Source organism: Paroedura picta, chromosome 5, assembly GCF_049243985.1.
Source record: "Paroedura picta isolate Pp20150507F chromosome 5, Ppicta_v3.0, whole genome shotgun sequence".
Lineage (NCBI taxonomy): Eukaryota > Metazoa > Chordata > Lepidosauria > Squamata > Gekkonidae > Paroedura > Paroedura picta.
Genome location: NC_135373.1, coordinates 124720700 through 124737538, shown reverse-complemented (window position 1 = coordinate 124737538; position 16839 = coordinate 124720700). Strand labels below are relative to the sequence as shown.

Genomic DNA, 16839 nt, shown 5'->3' with positions numbered 1-16839 from the left:
TCTTCCTTCCAGATGTCTTTTATGGCTGCCATAAGCTGCAGCCGTGCCCTTTTAAAGCCTCCTGTTTAAATAGCCGTTCGTGCCGGTAAGCGGCGGTCTTAAATCCAAGAGACGGGACTGTCGGAGGAGGCAAACCTGGCCGTTTCCGCACACCGCTTTTGGCATGTTCTGATTCGGAGCAGGCCCCCAGATATTCACCCTCCCCCGGATGGGCCAGGCTGGCCAGATCTTGTTAGATGTCAGCAACTAAGGAGGGTTGGCTCTTCTCAGGATTTGGAAGGGAAGCCCACCAAAGACGTCCAGGGTTGCTGTGCAGAGGCAGGCAATTGCAAAGAGACCTTCATATGTCTCGCCCTGACCTGGAAGGATCCGGCCAGCTCAATCTTGTCAGGTTTCAGTAGCTAAGCAGGGTAGGACCTTGTTAGTATCTGGATCAGAGGCCGCCAAGAGTTGCTACCCAGAGGCAGTCAATGGTTCATCTCTTGCCAGAGGTGAGTTATTTCTTAATGGCCCTTTCCAAGCGCTGCCACCGAAATATGTGTATATTCAGGGGAATGTATTTAAATGTGGTGGAAATGTTTTAAGGAATTTTAACAGCAAAGGGCTGATTTGCACGCCCAGCGAAATTACACTGTGATTTTTTCTTTTGGTAAAGGGATCTAGGAGTCTTAGTAGACCATACATTGGACATGAGTCAACAGTGTGACTCGGTGGCTAAAAAGGCAAATGGGATTTTGGGCTGTATCAAATGGAGTGTCATGTCCAGATCACGGGAGGTGATGGTACCCCTTTACTCTGCTATGGTTCGGCCTCAATTGGAGTCCTGGGTTCAGTTTTGGGCACCCCAATTGAAGAGGGATGTAGACAAACTGGAGCATGTCCAGAGGAGGGCAACAAAGATGGGGAGGGATTTGGAGACCAACATGTATGGAGAAAGGTTGGGGGAGCTTGGTCTGTTTAGCCTGGAGAGGAGACGACTGAGAGGGGATTTGATAACCATCTTTAAGTATTTAAAAGTATGGAGCAGAGTTGTTCTCTCTTGCCCGAGAGGGACGGACCCTAACGAATGGGATGAAATTAATTCAAAAGAAATTCCGTCTAAACATCCGGAAGATGTTCCTGACAGTCAGAGCGGTTTCTCAGTGGAACAGGCTTCCTCAGGAGGTGGTGGGTTCTCCCTATTTGGACTTTCTTAAACAGAGGCTGGATAGCCACCTGATGGAGAGGCTGATTCTGGGAAGGTTCAAGGGGGTGGCAGGTGACATTGGATGAGCAATAGGGTTGTGAGTGTCCTGCACAGTGCAGGGGGTTGGACTAAATGACCCAGGAGGTCCCTTCCAACTCTATGATTCTATGATTCTATATGCATTTGCATATTTTGTTTCCTGTCTGTAACTCTTCCGTACGATAAAGGACGCAAAGGTGGATGCCCTGGTTCCTGTGGCCGACAGGCAGTTTCATTTTTTTTAAGTGTCAGGATTGCCTATGAAATCTCTGTGCTTATGGGAAAGATTCAGCTGGACACTTTCCACCCAAGGTTTTACCACACCTTTGGGGTTGCTAGGAATCCAACACTGGAGAAAACAATTCTGGCCGGCATTCCGGTCCTGTGGTTGCAAAGCATCCCTTATTTGAAGAGATGTCACTTCTGCTAAAAGCCTGGTCTACGCATAAAATATAGGCCACTTAAAAAAATAGAAAAGACAGTGTCTAAAGAACTGCCATTTCTTAAAGAACACTGCTGATGCCATTATAAAAGACATTAACATGTTCTAAATGGTGACATTTTGGCCCAATATTGGCCATCAAGCTGATAATAGAACGTATTTTTATCTCCTCCTTCTTCCAGGTGTACACGGTGCTCTTTCCCTCTGTTTATCTTCACCATGGCCCGGCCAGGTAAATCAGTCCAAAGAGAGAGTGGGTGATGCAAGCACAGAGAGCTGTATGGCTAAGTCAGGATTTGAACCCAGGTTCTTCCTGCCTCGGTGCCATCCCTGAACTGCTGTATCCCTGTCCTAAAAAATCTCAAGCGTCAGCCAGTGGAATTCAAACTGATAATAAAGCAACACAAGAAGGAATTTGAAAACAAAGTGCTAGGTTTTCTTGTTTTAAAAAAGCTTGAAGATCTGGGAAAGTGCTATTGGCAAGCTAGTTCCTTCTCCATATGGACACATTTGCAAACACTTTTTGCCAGAACTGAGTCCTGAAGCACCTTCAAGACCAACTGGATTTCATAAAAATTATATTTTAGAAACCATGTTGGTCTTTAAGCTTTTGCTAGCCTTCGATCTTGCTCTTATCCTGCTTGACCACACAGTGGCTAACCAGTTCATCTCCTGGATCCGACCATTGGTCTAACCTGACCAGGATCCTGTTTCACTCAGTGGCCAGCTAGTTCTCCTGGAGGGCTAACAACAAGGCATAGAGGTTGATGCCTTCATGAGAACATCAGAAGAGCCCTCAAGGGGTCCATCCAGTCCAGCCTCCCATCTCACACTGGAGCCAACCAGCTTCCCTGGAGGACCAACAGCAGGGCAGAGAGGCTGAGGCCTTCCTACAAACTTCAGAAGAACCCTGCTGGTTCACACAGTGGCCAACGAGTTCCTTTGGAGGGCCAGCAACAGGCCATTGAGGCTGAGGCCTTCCGAAGAACATCAGAAGAGACCTGCTGGGTGAGATCAGAGGTCCATCTAGCCCATCCTCCTGTCTCCTACAGAGGATGAGTCCTTCCCCTGATGTTGCTTCCTGGCACTGAGGTCCAGAGTCTGCCTGTGTCTAACCATGGAGGTTCCTTTCTGTCACCGTGGCCAGTTGCCACTGATTGTCCTTTCCTCCATGAATCCGTCTGATCCCCTCTTCAAGACGTCTGTGCCAGTGACGGGGATCGGACTTCTTTGCCTTCGGCGCTGACGTGGGAGATAACCACAGGTGAGTTGCAGTGGTCCCGAGGGGCCGGGGCAGCTTGAAGCAAGGCCTTAGGCGAGCCTTTACTTGCTCCCGGCACCCACGTGGCTTTATTGCAGCTGTCAGCAGACCACTTGCTGTCAATCACCCCGGCCCCAGCCAAAGCAGAATTGCTTCCCGGCAGGATCAGCAGTGCAAAGTGTCCCATCAGGGTTTCCTAACCTCATTTCACTCTTTAAAAAAACAACAACAAAAAACACTCACACCAAAACTTTTGGAGTTCGTCTGAAGATAATAGTAATTTTAGTATTTTGTTTTTTTTTTAATCTCAGTTGGAAATTGGAGTGGCAGGTTACGGTGGAGGAGCAAGAGGGCTGTGAGTGTCCTGCATGGTGCAAGGGGCTGGGCTAGATGACCCAGGAGGTCCCTTCCCACACTATGATTCTATGATTCTAAATTCCATCTAAACATCCGGAAGAAGTTCCTGACAGTTAGAGCGGTTCCTCAGTTGAACAGACTTCCTCGGGAGGTGGTGAGTTCTCCATCTTTGGGGATTTTTAAACAGAGGCTGGAGAGCCATCTGACAGAGAGGCTGATTCTGTGAAGGTTCAAGGGGGTGGCAGGTGACAGTGGATGAGCGAGAGGGTTGTGAGTGTCCTGCATGGTGCAGGGGGTTGGACTAGATGACCCAGGTGGTCCCTTCCAACTCTGATTCTATGATTCTAAATTCCATCTAAACCTCCGGAAGAAGTTCCTGACAGAGCGGTTCCTCAGTTGAACAGGCTTCCTTGGGAGGTGGTGGGTTCTCCTTCCTTGGAAGTTTTTAAGCAGAGGCTACATAGGCTTCTGACAGAGAGGCTGATTCTGTGAACTCAGGTAAATCGGTCATTTCTGGCTCGAGGCGGGTTATAAATTCGTCTGAAATTCAAACCCCATTAAAAACCCTACCGGACGTAACAATATACACATCGAACCCCAACAAGATCTCTAAGATCCACAACTGAACTGCATGGCTAGGACTGTTTATGCACTGGGAACTTCACTGCCCCAGCTCCTGTGCAGGAGCACAAATCAGGGGCAGATGAGGTGCACCAGGCCAAATGGTCCCCCATGTGGGTGCAGGAAGAGGTGGGGCAACCTGCCACGCCTGCCATGAAGCCTCCAGTGCGTAAACGGTCTAGGGGAGGTTGGTGACCTCCTTCTATCACAGTTGATTTCCCAGTGACAGAGATCAGCTCAACTGGAGAAAAGGGCTGCTTTGGGAGGCAGGCCCTGGCGTTATGCCCCACTGAAACCCCTCTCTTCCCTATCCCCACTCTCCACCCCCCCAAATCTCCAGTCATCTCCCTACTTAGAATTTGCATCCTCAGCTCAGTGTGAGGCCTTGTTCAGTTCCCCCTCCTTTCAACATTGCGGTGTCAGGTGCCCATCCCAACTTCTGGGAAAGGCCATGGAACCCCTTGGGAGCTCTCCAGGGTTCCACAGAACCCCAGTTGGGAATCCTCGCTCTAGATCCTGCATGCGACTTATCCTTTTTGGAAACCATATGTTGGGCTCCGTGAGTCGTTGCTCCATAGCAGGATGTGGGCTGGTCCAGAATCAAAGAGGCCCTGGAGGTTTCTAGCTGAGGAATACACGTTCAAGCACGGTGAAGCTTAGCTTTTCAATATTTTTATTTCGTCGGTTGCCTGCAGCGATCCGTTCCTTGCTCTGAGCTGGCTGGGGAAAAAGTCTGCCCGAGCAGGCGTCTCTCCGAGGGAGGCCTGCCTCGAATCCCCACCTGGTTTGTCAGCTAAATGGACTTAGTTCTGGTTGCAAGGCGGTCTTTGTTGCCGGGAGAGTCTGTGGACAACATCCTGCATTTTGAGCTTTGCTTTCTCCGGGTTGGTTTCGTAAAGAAAACCTCTGTCCATGGTAATCGGGGGTTTTATTAAAAGAAGCCGGAGGAGGGGGGGAAATGTTCTGCTGAGATTAAGGCGGATTGTCGTAGCTGAGCTTGGTGCTGAATTGCTGCGGAGCGAATCTCTTGCGAGGAGCCTGCCTAGTCAGCAGCCCATGACTTCCCCCCTCCCTTTCAGCAATCCCTGCAATAGAACAGAGATACTTCAAGAAAGGCAGCATTGGCCTTGCTTCATGGAGGGCTAGGTCCAGAGAGTGGGGCTGTGGCTCTGTAGAAAAGCCTTTGCTTGGCATGCAGAAGGTCCCAGGTTCTATCCCCGGCATCTCCACTTAAAAAGATCTGATAGTTGGTGATGTAAGAGACCTTCCCTGGAGAGACAGCTGCTGCCAGTAGAACTGTTAGAGCTGTTCTCGCAGAGCTCTCTCAGCCTCACCTACCTCACAGGGTGCCTGTTGTGGGGAGAGGAAGGGAAGTGGATTGGCAGCCGCTTTGAGACTCTTTTGGGCAGGGAAAAACGGGGTATAAAAACTAACTCTTCACCTTCTTCTTTGCCAACCATTGCATATAGTTGGGGTGGGGGGTGTTAGTTAATAATAATAATAATAATTTTTATATCCTGCCCTTTCCTGGTTGACGCAGAGCAGGTAACACCAGCTAAAATCCACACAATATAATAATTAATAATATATGACAGAGATCCATTAGATTTGAGTTTTAAAATTATTAGAATTTTATAAAATTACATTCAATTGCTTCCTTTCCAGTTTTAAATCTCCCAGGTCGGGCTAATTAATGTCAAGATTCATAATTAACTGAGCGATAAGGATAGCGAAGACGGGCTTAATTGCCAGTCTCTTGAGTATGATGTCCAGGTTTTTGCGTTTGGTGGCTGCCATGTCACCTGAGTAAGTTCTCTCCCATATTTTAAGAACACTCCTGCAAATGGGCAACATCAAAAGCCGGCCCTGCAGGGCGCCCACCTTCTGGCACAGCCTGCCTGAGGAGGCCAGGGAGTCCCCTACCCTCCTGACTTTCTGCAAACTATGCAAAACTGAGCTGTTCAGAAGAGCTTTCCTACACTGGCATTAAAATTGTCCTGTGATAAATGATTTACGTTACTTGGAAAAAATTATTAGGGTCTGTACTCCGGGTTGTCTGTACTCCGGGTCTGTACTCCGGGTTGTCCATACTCCAGGTCTGTACTCCAGGTTGTCTGTACTCTGGGTCTGTACTCCGGGTTGTCTGTACTCCAGGTCTGCACTCCGGGTTGTTTGTACTCCGGGTTGTCTGTACTCCAGGTCTGTACTCCGGGTTGTTTGTACTCCAGGTCTGTACTCCGGGTTGTCTGTACTCCAGGTCTGTACTCCGGGTTGTTTGTACTCCAGGTTGTCTGTACTCTGGGTCTGTCGCTTGCAGAAATGAGGACCCAACTGTAGAATGTTTGCATCATCTACTGCAGGGATTCCGAGTCAGGGGTCTGTAGACTCTCAGGACTCTGTGGGAGCTCCAGAGGGGGTCTGTGGCCTTTCCCTTCCTGCCTTAGTGGACTTGGTCACAAGCTGGGGAGCTCGGCCGCTTCCGTTGCTGCCCCCAAGCTTGGTTGAGTTCTCTGGTGATTTCTGTGCCTAGGAGGGGACGGACCCTGCATGCCTACGCCTGCCTCACCCCGTTACTCCCCACCTTCAGTCCTTTTGAGCCTGTCTGTTATCACCTTGGCAATTGCTCCTGAATGATGGTTGCTCTTAGGCTCCTGTGTGTTCGGGCATTCAGAAGGTCCCAAGTTCAGTCCCCAGCATCTCCAGGTAATAGGATCTGGCCGTAGGTGATGTGGAAGACCTCAGCCTTTAGACTATAATTGCCCCGATGGACTGAGGGTCCAATTCATTATATGATGAGGGAGGAGCTATGGCGTAGTGATAAGAGCCTCTCCTGGGCACTCAGAAGGTCTCAAGTTCAATCCCCGGCATCTCCAGTTAAAGGACAGGATGGTAGATGATGTGAAAGGCCTTCTCCTGAGACCCTGGAGAGCTGCTACCAGCCAGAGTAGGCAATATTGTCATTGACGGACCAGGGTTCGTGTGCGTTCTTGGGACATGGTTGGATTCTTGGTGCTGTGACAACTGAATAGGCAGGGTAGCTCTACCGTTGATTTCCTAATGAGAGGCAGGGCCAGGTCACCATGAACAAAAGCACACCTCTAGGGATCCCTAGAAAGCTACTTTCTGATGAGTCTTTCGAGGTCAGTGTTGTCTTCTCAGGCTGGCAGAAGCTCTCCCAGGTTTCAGGCAGAGGTCTTTTATATCCCCTCCTGCCTGGTCCATTTCAACTGGAGATGCCAGGGATTGAACCTGGGGCCTTCTGCATGCCAAGCAGATTCTCTAAGCCAGGGGTAGTCAACCTGTGGCCCTCCAGACGTCCATGGACTACAATTCCCATGAGCCCCTGCCAGCATTCGCTGGCAGGGGCTCATGGGAATTGTAGTCCATGGACATCTGAAGGGCTGCAGTTTGACCACCCCTGCTCTAAGCACTGCACCACGCTAGCCCTCTAGCACTCAGCTCCTGCTTTTCTGCTAGAGATGCTGCCGCCACTTGCCTATAGCAGAATTTTGAATTCCATTTGGAAGTTTCTGCTGGGAGGGGACAAAAAAAAAGCAGAGCTCCAAGAGATCTGAGTACAGCCAAAATCGCTTCGCCTTTCTTGTCTCGTCTCCAGCTGCCTTCGGCCTCCTTCTCGGCTCCCGCATGGAGTTTGAAGACACCGGTTTGGATTTCGGCTGCAAACTGAGCGGCAGATTCTGGAGCCTCCAGGCCTCGTTTTGGCTCCGTCTCCCTCTCCCGTTTCCGTGCTGTTTGCTTTTAATCAGTCTCTTTGGAGTCCTGGGCGGCGATCGGCTGGGTATTTGATAGCACATTAGCCTGTTTGTTTTCCCCCAGCTGCTGAAATGTTGCCGTTCTCGGATATGAGCCATAAGCAGTTTCGGAGATGCGCAAGTCTCTCTGTCTCTCTCTCTGTGTCTCTCTTCCTTTCTCTTTCTCTCTCTCTGCATCTTTGTCTCTCTCTCTGTGTGTCTGTCTCTCTGTCTCTTTTTCTTTCTTTCTTTCTTTCTTTCTTTCTTTCTTTCTTTCTTTCTTTCTTTCTTTCTTTCTTTCTTTCTTTCTTTCTTTCTTTCTTTCTTTCTTTCTTTCTTTCTTTCTTTCTTTCTTTCTTTCTTTCTTTCTTTCTTTCTTTTCGTTCTCTCTCTCTCTCTCTCTCTCTCTCTGTATCTCTTTCACTCTCTGTATCTGTCTCTCTCTTTCTATCTCTTATTCTTTCTCTCTCCGTCTCTGTCTCTCTCTCTCTGTCTCTGTCCCTCTTTCTCTTTCTCTGTCTCTTTCTCTTTTCTCTCTCTCTCTGTATCTCTCACACACACATTTCAAAAGAGCTCTCTCTGTAGGGATGCCAACCCCAGATTGGGAAATTCCCGTCCTTTGGAGGGGTGGGTTGAGCCTGGGGAGGGTTTAAGGAGGGGCGGGCCCTCTGTAGGACTATGTGGCATTATTCCCCACTGAAGCCCCTCCCCTCCAAACCTCACCTTCTTTAGATTCCACCCCCAGAATCTTTGGAGTTGGCAACGCTCAATGTGACATGCCCACGATATCGGTACCACCAATTTGCTTGAGGGCCACACCTGGGGTCATCTCTCAGGGCCACACCTGGGGTCGTCTTTGCAGGACCTGTGAATTGGTCCTTTCCCTGCCACTGGGTGGCAGCAGTGAGGCTGGAAGAAAGTTGAGTAGGTGGGCTGGAAAAAGCAGACGTTGTTGGGTTGCCAACTGTGGCCTGGAAAATGCCTGGACATCAGAGGCAGAACCTGGGGCAAAAGCAGCTTCCTTTCTAGGGGTATTGATCTGCACTGCATGGAGATCGGTTGTAAGCCTGGGAGATCTCCAGGCTCCACCTGGAGGTTGGCATCCCTAAGACTTTGTAATGTGCTCTCGCATTTGTTGGGGCTTGGGTTCCAGTTCCTCCTCTGCAACCGCTCTTGTGGTATCCCAGGACACTGAACCTCATAGCAATGGGAACAGTATTAGCAATGCCCAGTATCTCAGGGTTATTTTGAGTGAAAACCTGATGAAAATCAGCCAGGGGAATCTGCATGGATGACCCCTCCCCAGTTTATGTCTTATGCAATGCTGCAGGTAACTGATTACCTGTCCCGTGGACCTTCTGGTGCCCCCTTTGCAGCCGCCCAGCCCCCTGGGGCAGATAGGAGAAGAGGAAGAACAAAATGTATATTTATACCCTGCTTCTCACTGGCTTAAGGCGTCTCAAAGTGGCTCACAAATGTCTTCCATGCCTCTCTCCATAACAGCTGCCTTGTGTGGTAGGTGAGGTTGAGGGAGCTCTGAGAGAACCTTGACTGGCTCTGAGAGAACCTTGACTGGCTTTCCTGGAGACATATTAGGACAGGAAAGTGGCATGGGGTGGGCAGAGGAAGCATATTCTCCTGTGTCAACACTGTGGTAGTCCCTGTCAGGATCGAGGTCGTCCATTGCTTGGAAAATGAATTCCTTCAGAGCTGGGGGCTGAATCAAAACATGAAAACCGTGCACTGTCCATTGTTCTGAATTTTGGAAGAAATATATGTATGTGGGGGGGATTGATATGGTAACTCTGCTCTCTGGATTTACTCTGTAACGGGGTCATCTTTCTTACTGACGTTTTTAGGAACTCTTGAAGCTTTTCCTCCTTAAACTACAGGGAGAGCCACGTGGTTCGTGTCGGTCCATGCATGTTGACAAAGCCGCTTTGGGACTGGTTGGATCGGGAGGAGAGAATTGGTGGGAAGATCTTGGAAAGGGAGTGGGTGGAGCATCAGCTGGGTGGGAGGAGCCTCAGCGACTCCCTGGGACAGGGAGAAATTGTGTGTGTGTGTGTGGTTTTCCCCATCACTTGCGGTGGTAGCAGAAGTTGTGTCTTCTGGAGGTCTCTCTAAGAGAGGGTTATGAATGGTATTGGAGTAGGCATGCCAACTCCCGACTGGATATTCCAGGAGATTGATGGGGTAGAACCTGGGAAGGGGGTGGGTTTAGGGAGGGAAGGGACCTTAGCGAGAAACAGAATCACAGAGTACACCCTCCAAAGTAGCCATGGATCTCTAGCATCTAGACATTCACAAAAAATAGTTCCATCAGTGACTACCAGACATGGGGCCTGAAAAGAACCTCCAAGTTCAGCAGCAGTCAACCTCTGGATCCCAGTCCCAGAAGGCAAAATCAGGGGAGGCCCTCAGACTCCATACTCCATTGGTTTGGCCCTCCAGGCCATTTTGAGGCCATTTTGTGCGGCAGAATTTTGTGTGGCAGAGGAACTGGTCATCCACTATGTGAGACAGTGGCCTGGATGGACCTCTGGTCTGACCCAGCAGGGCTCTCCTGATGCTCTCATAAAGGCTTCAGCCTCCCTGCCCTGTTGTTGGCCTTCCAGAGGAACTGGGCGGCCACTGTGTGAGACAGGATGGACCACTGGTCTGCTCTGGTAGGGTTCTTATTCTTAACCTAGAGATCAAATGTGATTCCAAGGTATCTCCAGGCCCCTCCTGGAGGCTGGCAACCCTATATTGGACAGGCCCCTCGGAAAGAGCCATTATGTCCGTCCTAGGCCCGCGTCTCTCACTGTCACCTTCAGCGTCTTTTTCCGCGGTTTTGACACCAGTCTGCGTTTGTTTATTCCATCTTGGCTTCTCTTCTCTCCGAGGGGGCTCCCTTTGTGGCGGTCTTAAGTCGAGATGAAGAGACGGGGATTAGCAATTAAACGGGCTTCCTCCGATGCTGCCTTGGCACTTGACGGAGAGAGAGGGGAGGGGAGAATTACTTTGCCATAATGCCTTTTCCTTTTTTCTCCCTCCTCTTTAGGATAAGCTCCACCACGGGATCGGCGCTCTGAGAATGCCGGCCGCTCCGGGCCTCCCTTTTTGAGGAATACAAACACTGCTTTTGCCGCCATGTCCGGGACGACAGATCTGTGGCGATGGACTTGCCTCGTTTCCCCGCTTCTCCTCTGCGCCGTGACGTTGCCTTCGGTCGGCAGGCCGCAGCCGTCCCACCCAAAGAGACCCTTCCTCACCTTCACGTTGGACAAGGCCGACGAGTATCTCAACCACTTGGTGGTGGACGAGAGGAAAGGGCACATTTACGTGGGGGCCGTCAATCGGATCTACAAACTCTCCAGCAGCCTGAAGGTGCTGGTGACTCACGAAACGGGCCCCGATGACGACAACCCCAAATGTTACCCGCCCAAGCTGGTCCAGCCTTGCAACGAGCCGTTGATATCCACCAACAATGTCAACAAGCTGCTCCTCATAGACTACAAGGAGAACAGGTTGATCGCCTGCGGGAGTTTGTACCAGGGGACCTGTAAACTGTTGAGGCTGGACGACCTGTTCAAACTCGGGGAGCCCTTCCACAACAAGGAGCATTACCTCTCCGGGGTCAACGAGAGTGGCTCAGTCTTTGGGGTGATCGTCTCCTACAACAACATGGACGACAAGCTGTTCATCGCCACCGCGGTGGACGGCAAGCCGGAGTACTTCCCTACCATTTCCAGCAGGAAGCTGCCCAAAAATTCGGAGGGAGAAGGGATGTTTGCTTATGTCTTCCACGACGAGTTTGTCGCCTCCATGATCAAGATCCCGTCGGACACCTTCACCATCATCCCCGATTTCGATATCTACTACATCTACGGCTTCAGCAGCGGTAATTTTGTCTACTTTCTGACTCTCCAGCCTGAGATGATTTCCCCGCCTGGTTCCACCACCAAGGAGCAGGTCTACACCTCCAAGCTGGTTCGCCTCTGCAAGGAGGACACGGCCTTCAACTCGTACGTCGAGGTACCGATCGGCTGTGAGAAGAACGGAGTGGAATACCGCTTGCTCCAGGCGGCCTACTTGTCCAAGGCGGGGTCCATCTTGGCCAGGTCTTTGGGCATCCGGCCGGAGGACAACATCCTCTTCACTGTCTTCTCCAAGGGACAGAAGAGGAAAATGAAGTCTTTGGACGAGTCGGCACTTTGCATATTTGTCCTAAAGAACATCAACGACCGTATCAAGGAGAGGTTGCAGTCCTGCTATAGGGGCGAAGGGACGCTGGATCTCGCCTGGCTTAAAGTGAAGGACATCTCCTGCAGCAGTGCGGTAAGTCCTGATTCTGAATGGAGATGCTCAGCTATTCCGTCTGCTTGCCTGCTTGGTGTAGTGGTTAGGAGTGCCGACTTCTAATCCGGAGAGCCAGGTTTGATTTCATGCTCCCCCACATGCAGCCAGCTGGGTGACCTTGGGCTCGCCACGGCACTGATAAAACTGTTCTGACGGAGCAGGAATATCAGGGCTCTCTCAGCCTCACCCACCCCACAGGGAGTCTGTTATGGGGAGAGGAAAAGAAAGGGGACTGTAGGCCACCTTGAGACTCCTTTGGGTAGAGAAAAGCGGCATATAAGAACCAACTCTTCTTCTTCTTCTTCTTCAGTAATCTCAGGGCTCTCTCAGCCTCACCCACCTCACAAGGTGTCTGTTGTGGGGAGAGGAAAGGGAAGGGGATTGTAAGCTGCTTTGAGCCTCCTTCAGGTAGAGAAAAGCGGCATATAAGAACCAACTTCTTCAGTAATATCTAGGCTCTCTCAGCCTCACTCATCTCACAGGTTTTTGAGCAGGTTTTTCTCACTGGCTGTCAAGCTTCTTGGGAGGACATAATGTTGGTCTGCCTTGTGGATTCAAGATCATTTGGGTTTTTTTTTAAACCACACATTTATGTTTTGTTCAGCTTGGCGATAGCAAAGTTGTAATCACAGACCTCTGGAACTCTTGTACACAAGCCCAGGAGGGGCATCACCAAGAATTTATCTCGCTGGTTGCTGCAGACAACATACAATCGTACATTGTACAGAAGTAGCAAGACGCCTATAAATAGTTCAGAGTTCCCTAAAGTGTGGGTCATTGTGACCCTCCCCCCCAGTACTCCCAATACTCTCTGTAAGAGACCCATTTTCTAGACCAGCAGATGGGAAATTTCGGCGGGGAGAGGGGCCCCTTCCCTGCGGAGCCAAGGGGGAGTGATTCTCTGCATGTTGCACCAGCTTAGCGATTGCTCTTTGCATTCCAGAGAAGATAAGCCGCAGGGAACAATCCAAGACGTTCCCTTTTACTCTTCAGATTCACAATCCCACGGAGCTGGAAGAGACCACAAAGGGCCATCCGGTCCAGAAAATTCAGTCTCAATGGAGACAAGCGTCCACCGCTCCAAGCAGGGTCTGATCCAGCCAGTTTGGTGTAGTGGTTAGGAGTGTGGACTTCTAATCTGGCATGTCAGGTTCGATTCTGAGCTCCCCCACATGCAGCCAGCTGGGTGACCTTGAGCTTGCCATGGCACTGATAAAGCTGTTCTGACCGGGCAGGAATCTCAGGGCTCTCTCAGCCTCACCCACCTCACAGGGTGTCTGTTGTGGGGAGAGGAATGGGAAGGCGACTATAAGCCGCTTTGAGCCTCCTTCGGGTAGGGAAAAGTGGCATATAAGAACCAACTCTTCTTCTTCTTCTTCTTCTTCTTCTTCTTCTTCTTCTTCTTCTTCTTCTTCTTCTTCTTCTTCTTCTTCTTCTTCTTCTTCTTCTTCTTCTTCTTCTTCTTCTTCTTCTTCTTCTTCTTCTTCTTCTTCTTCTTCTTCTTCTTCTTCTTCTTCTCCTTCTTCTTCTTCTTCTTCTTAAAGGACAGGATGGTAGGTGATGTGAAAGACCTTCTCCTGAGACCCTGGAGAGCTGCTACCAGCCAGAGTAGGCAATACTGTCATTGACCCCCCCGAGACCCCCCCCCCTAGAGCTCCTGGCAAGCTGTGAGGACAATCATGGCCATGACAGACCAGTGGTCTGACTCAGTATAATAAATAACTAAGAAGGGAAGCAGAAACCCAACCTGAGAAGACAAGGAACCTCCAGGTTGAGCTCCCAACTTTTTTTTTTGTCTAGATTACAAATATTCTGCCTACTAATTCTGCCTACTAATATTTCTGAAAAGCTCCTGTGGGCGGAGCACTGTCCAGGGTGTCTGAGCGGTGCTTCCGCACACACGGTTCAATCCGGCCGTGTGCGACCGGATTGGGCCAGCCCCTGGAGCGCCCACCTCCCTGCCATGCCCCCGGAAGTCACATGTTTGCAGTGCCCATGGCATCGCTCATAAAATAAAATGCTTGTTAAATAGGAGATCAGATTCCCTGGGGGAAATGGCTGCTTTGGAGGGTAGGTTCTAAAGCATTGAACAAAGTCGTCTCCAGCTTGAAGATCTTAATCCCTTGGCTTGCAACAACCTTCTACCTCTGAGAATAAATCTGGGCGAGGGGAAATGGGAGGAGCCAATGGGGGAGTGCAGCAGATTCAGTTCTTCCCTCCCACTCCTTTTCCATTGCGTGTGAATTCAACAAGGTTACTGCAGACCAAGCAGGTGAGCTTAAAGCCATTGTCCTTCCACTTATACATATCCATCTACCCATCTTACTGTACATACAGTACTGTACATAGAAGAGCCTCTTGTGGCGCAGAGGGGTAAGGCAGCAGACATGCTGTCTGAAGCTCTGACCATGAGGCTGGGAGTTCGAGGTTGACTCGGCTCAAGGTTGACTCAGCCTTCCATCCTTCCGATGTCGGTAAAATGAGTACCCAGCTTGCTGGGGGGTAAACGGTAATGACTGGGGAAGGCACTGGCAAACCACCCCGCATTGAGTCTGCCATGAAAACGCTGGAGGGCGTCACCCCAAGGGTCAGACATGACCCGGTGCTTGCCCAGGGGATACCTTTACCTTTATACATATATAGAGAGCTCTGGAGTAACCCTGGGGTTAGTAGTAATTCAGTTTGAGAAAGACTGCCTTAGAGAGAGAGGCCAGGTAGCCGTGGAGATCACCCCATGCAAAATTGATACGTACAGCCTGGGTGAGAACCACTTGCACGGTGGAAAGAAAGGCAGAGTAGAATTAACATACGCTCAGATCTAGGCAAGGAGAGTGCACGCATAATAAGCGGAACAAAATAATCTCTCGACAGGATGTGTTGGGGCATAGAATGGTGGGGAACAGCCTGATATTATCAGATCTTGGAGATGAAGCAGGGTGCGTACCTGAAGTGAATGGAAGGCCACCAAGGAAGACTCTGCAGAGGAAGGCAATGGCCAGCCACCTCTGCAGCAGAGGACAGGACAATACCAAAGTGCAGAATAATACCGGCTAGATATCAGGATATCACATTAAGAGTAGCTCAGAAGTGGAATGGGCAGCCTAAGGAGGTGGGGAGCTCCCCTTCACTGGCGGTCTTCAAGCAGTGGCTGGACAGTTACTTATCCTGGATGCTTGAGGCTGATCCTGCATTAAGCAGGGGGTGGGACTAGATGGCCTCAATGGCCCCTTCCCACTCTAGGATTCAAGAGTCTAGTTCAGCAGTGGAATGGGCTGCCTCAGGAGGCGGGGAGCTCCCCCCCACTGGGGGTCTTCAAGCAGCAGCTCGACAGAGATGTCTGGATGCTTGAGGCTGATCCTGCATTGAGCAGAGGGTGGGACTAGATGGCCTCTGTGGCCCCTTCCCACTCTAGGATTCTTTGATTCTGTGCTTCTCACTTGCCTTGAAAGCTTTTTGTCCGGGTCATTGTGAGTCGTCGTCGTCGTCGTCGTCGTCGTCGTCTTCTTCTTCTTCTTCTTCTTCTTCTTCTTCTTCTTCTTCTTCTTCTTCTTCTTCTTCTTCTTCTTCTCCTTCTTCTCCTCCTTCTCCTTCTCCTTCTCCTTCTCCTTCTCCTTCTCCTTCTCCTTCTCCTTCTCCTTCTCCTTCTCCTTCTCCTTCTCCTTCTCCTTCTCCTTCTCCTTCTCCTTCTTCTTCTTCTTCTTCTTCTTCTTCTTCTTCTTCTTCTTCTTCTTCTTCTTCTGCATGCCCAGGGAAATGCTCATCACCACTTTGGGATCGGGAGGGGAATTTCCTCCAGACTAGACTGGCCTGGCAGGGTATCATCTGGGCATGGAATTGGGGTCACTGCGTTGGACAGGTAGTTGTGAATTTCCCGCATTCTGCAGGGGGTTGGACTAGATGGCCCTGGAGGTCCCTTCCAACTCTGTGATTCTATGGGGAGAGGAGCTCCTACTTTGAATATCCTGTCGGCCTTTAAGCCACTGGACTTCAACTTCAGTTCTTCCACTGCAGACCAACATGGCTATTTTGTTGTAATGGAATGCGACATGTGCACGGATCATTGTCAGGGCTGAGAGTCATTGCATTTTACAGCTCAGGCTGAAACAAGAGCCGGAGAGGAGGAAATCTCAGAGCAAAATCCCGGCATCTGCAGCTTCTGCCTCGAGTTCGAACGCTTTGCCGCTGAGCCGGGATGGCAGCTGTGACCGCTCGAGTCAAGCCAGCGAAACGAGGAGCCGGCAACTCAGCTGTGCCGTCCTGTCGGCTCAGCAGCTGGGCGTCACGAGGCTAGGAGCGGCCGCAGCCTTCGTCAGCGTCAGGTCGCATCTGGGCCTGAGGCGAGGAAGGAAGAGTAGGGGGTCATTATTCGGCAAGGACAGAACATCTCCCGTGTCGTGGCCTCATCGCAAAATCTTCCTCCGGGCGGGGCCTGCGGTGCACGTGCGGCCCTCGTGAAAAAGAAAGCACGTAAGGGAGGATTTCGGCAGCCAAAATGGCTGCAGGGGGGCCCTGCTTGCCTCGTCTTCGGTGCCATATGCCCTGGGGTCATGTGATCAAGGCAGCTTAGCGGTGGCTTTTCATGTTTCCGCCCCTCGGGGATGACGGCAGCTTTTGAAACAGCACGGTGAAGCTGGCCGAACCATTCTGAGAGAACTTTCCCCTCACAATTTCGGCCGCCATTTTGGCAGGCTGAGAACCTGTGAGGAGAACAAACCTTGTGAAAGGGACCCGGGCATGTTTAGCAGTCAGGGGAGGCTGAAATTAGGAATAAAGGTCAAACCACGCCCAATAAAATACTATCAAAACAAATATTTATTATATGGTTCACACGCTGGGA

The 16839-nt window shown here is 50.5% G+C and overlaps 1 protein-coding gene across 2 annotated transcripts in view; it reads left to right on the top strand.

Moving 5' to 3' along the window:
* PLXNA4 (plexin A4) overlaps positions 1-16839 on the top strand; it is a 472781-nt gene that overhangs the window by 28927 nt on the left and 427015 nt on the right. For both annotated transcript variants that reach the window (XM_077340351.1, XM_077340352.1), the window contains exon 2: positions 10705-11981. In XM_077340351.1, coding sequence (XP_077196466.1) covers positions 10794-11981 — 1188 coding nt within the window. In that variant the 5' untranslated portion in view covers positions 10705-10793. The remainder of the gene's footprint in view (positions 1-10704; positions 11982-16839) is intronic.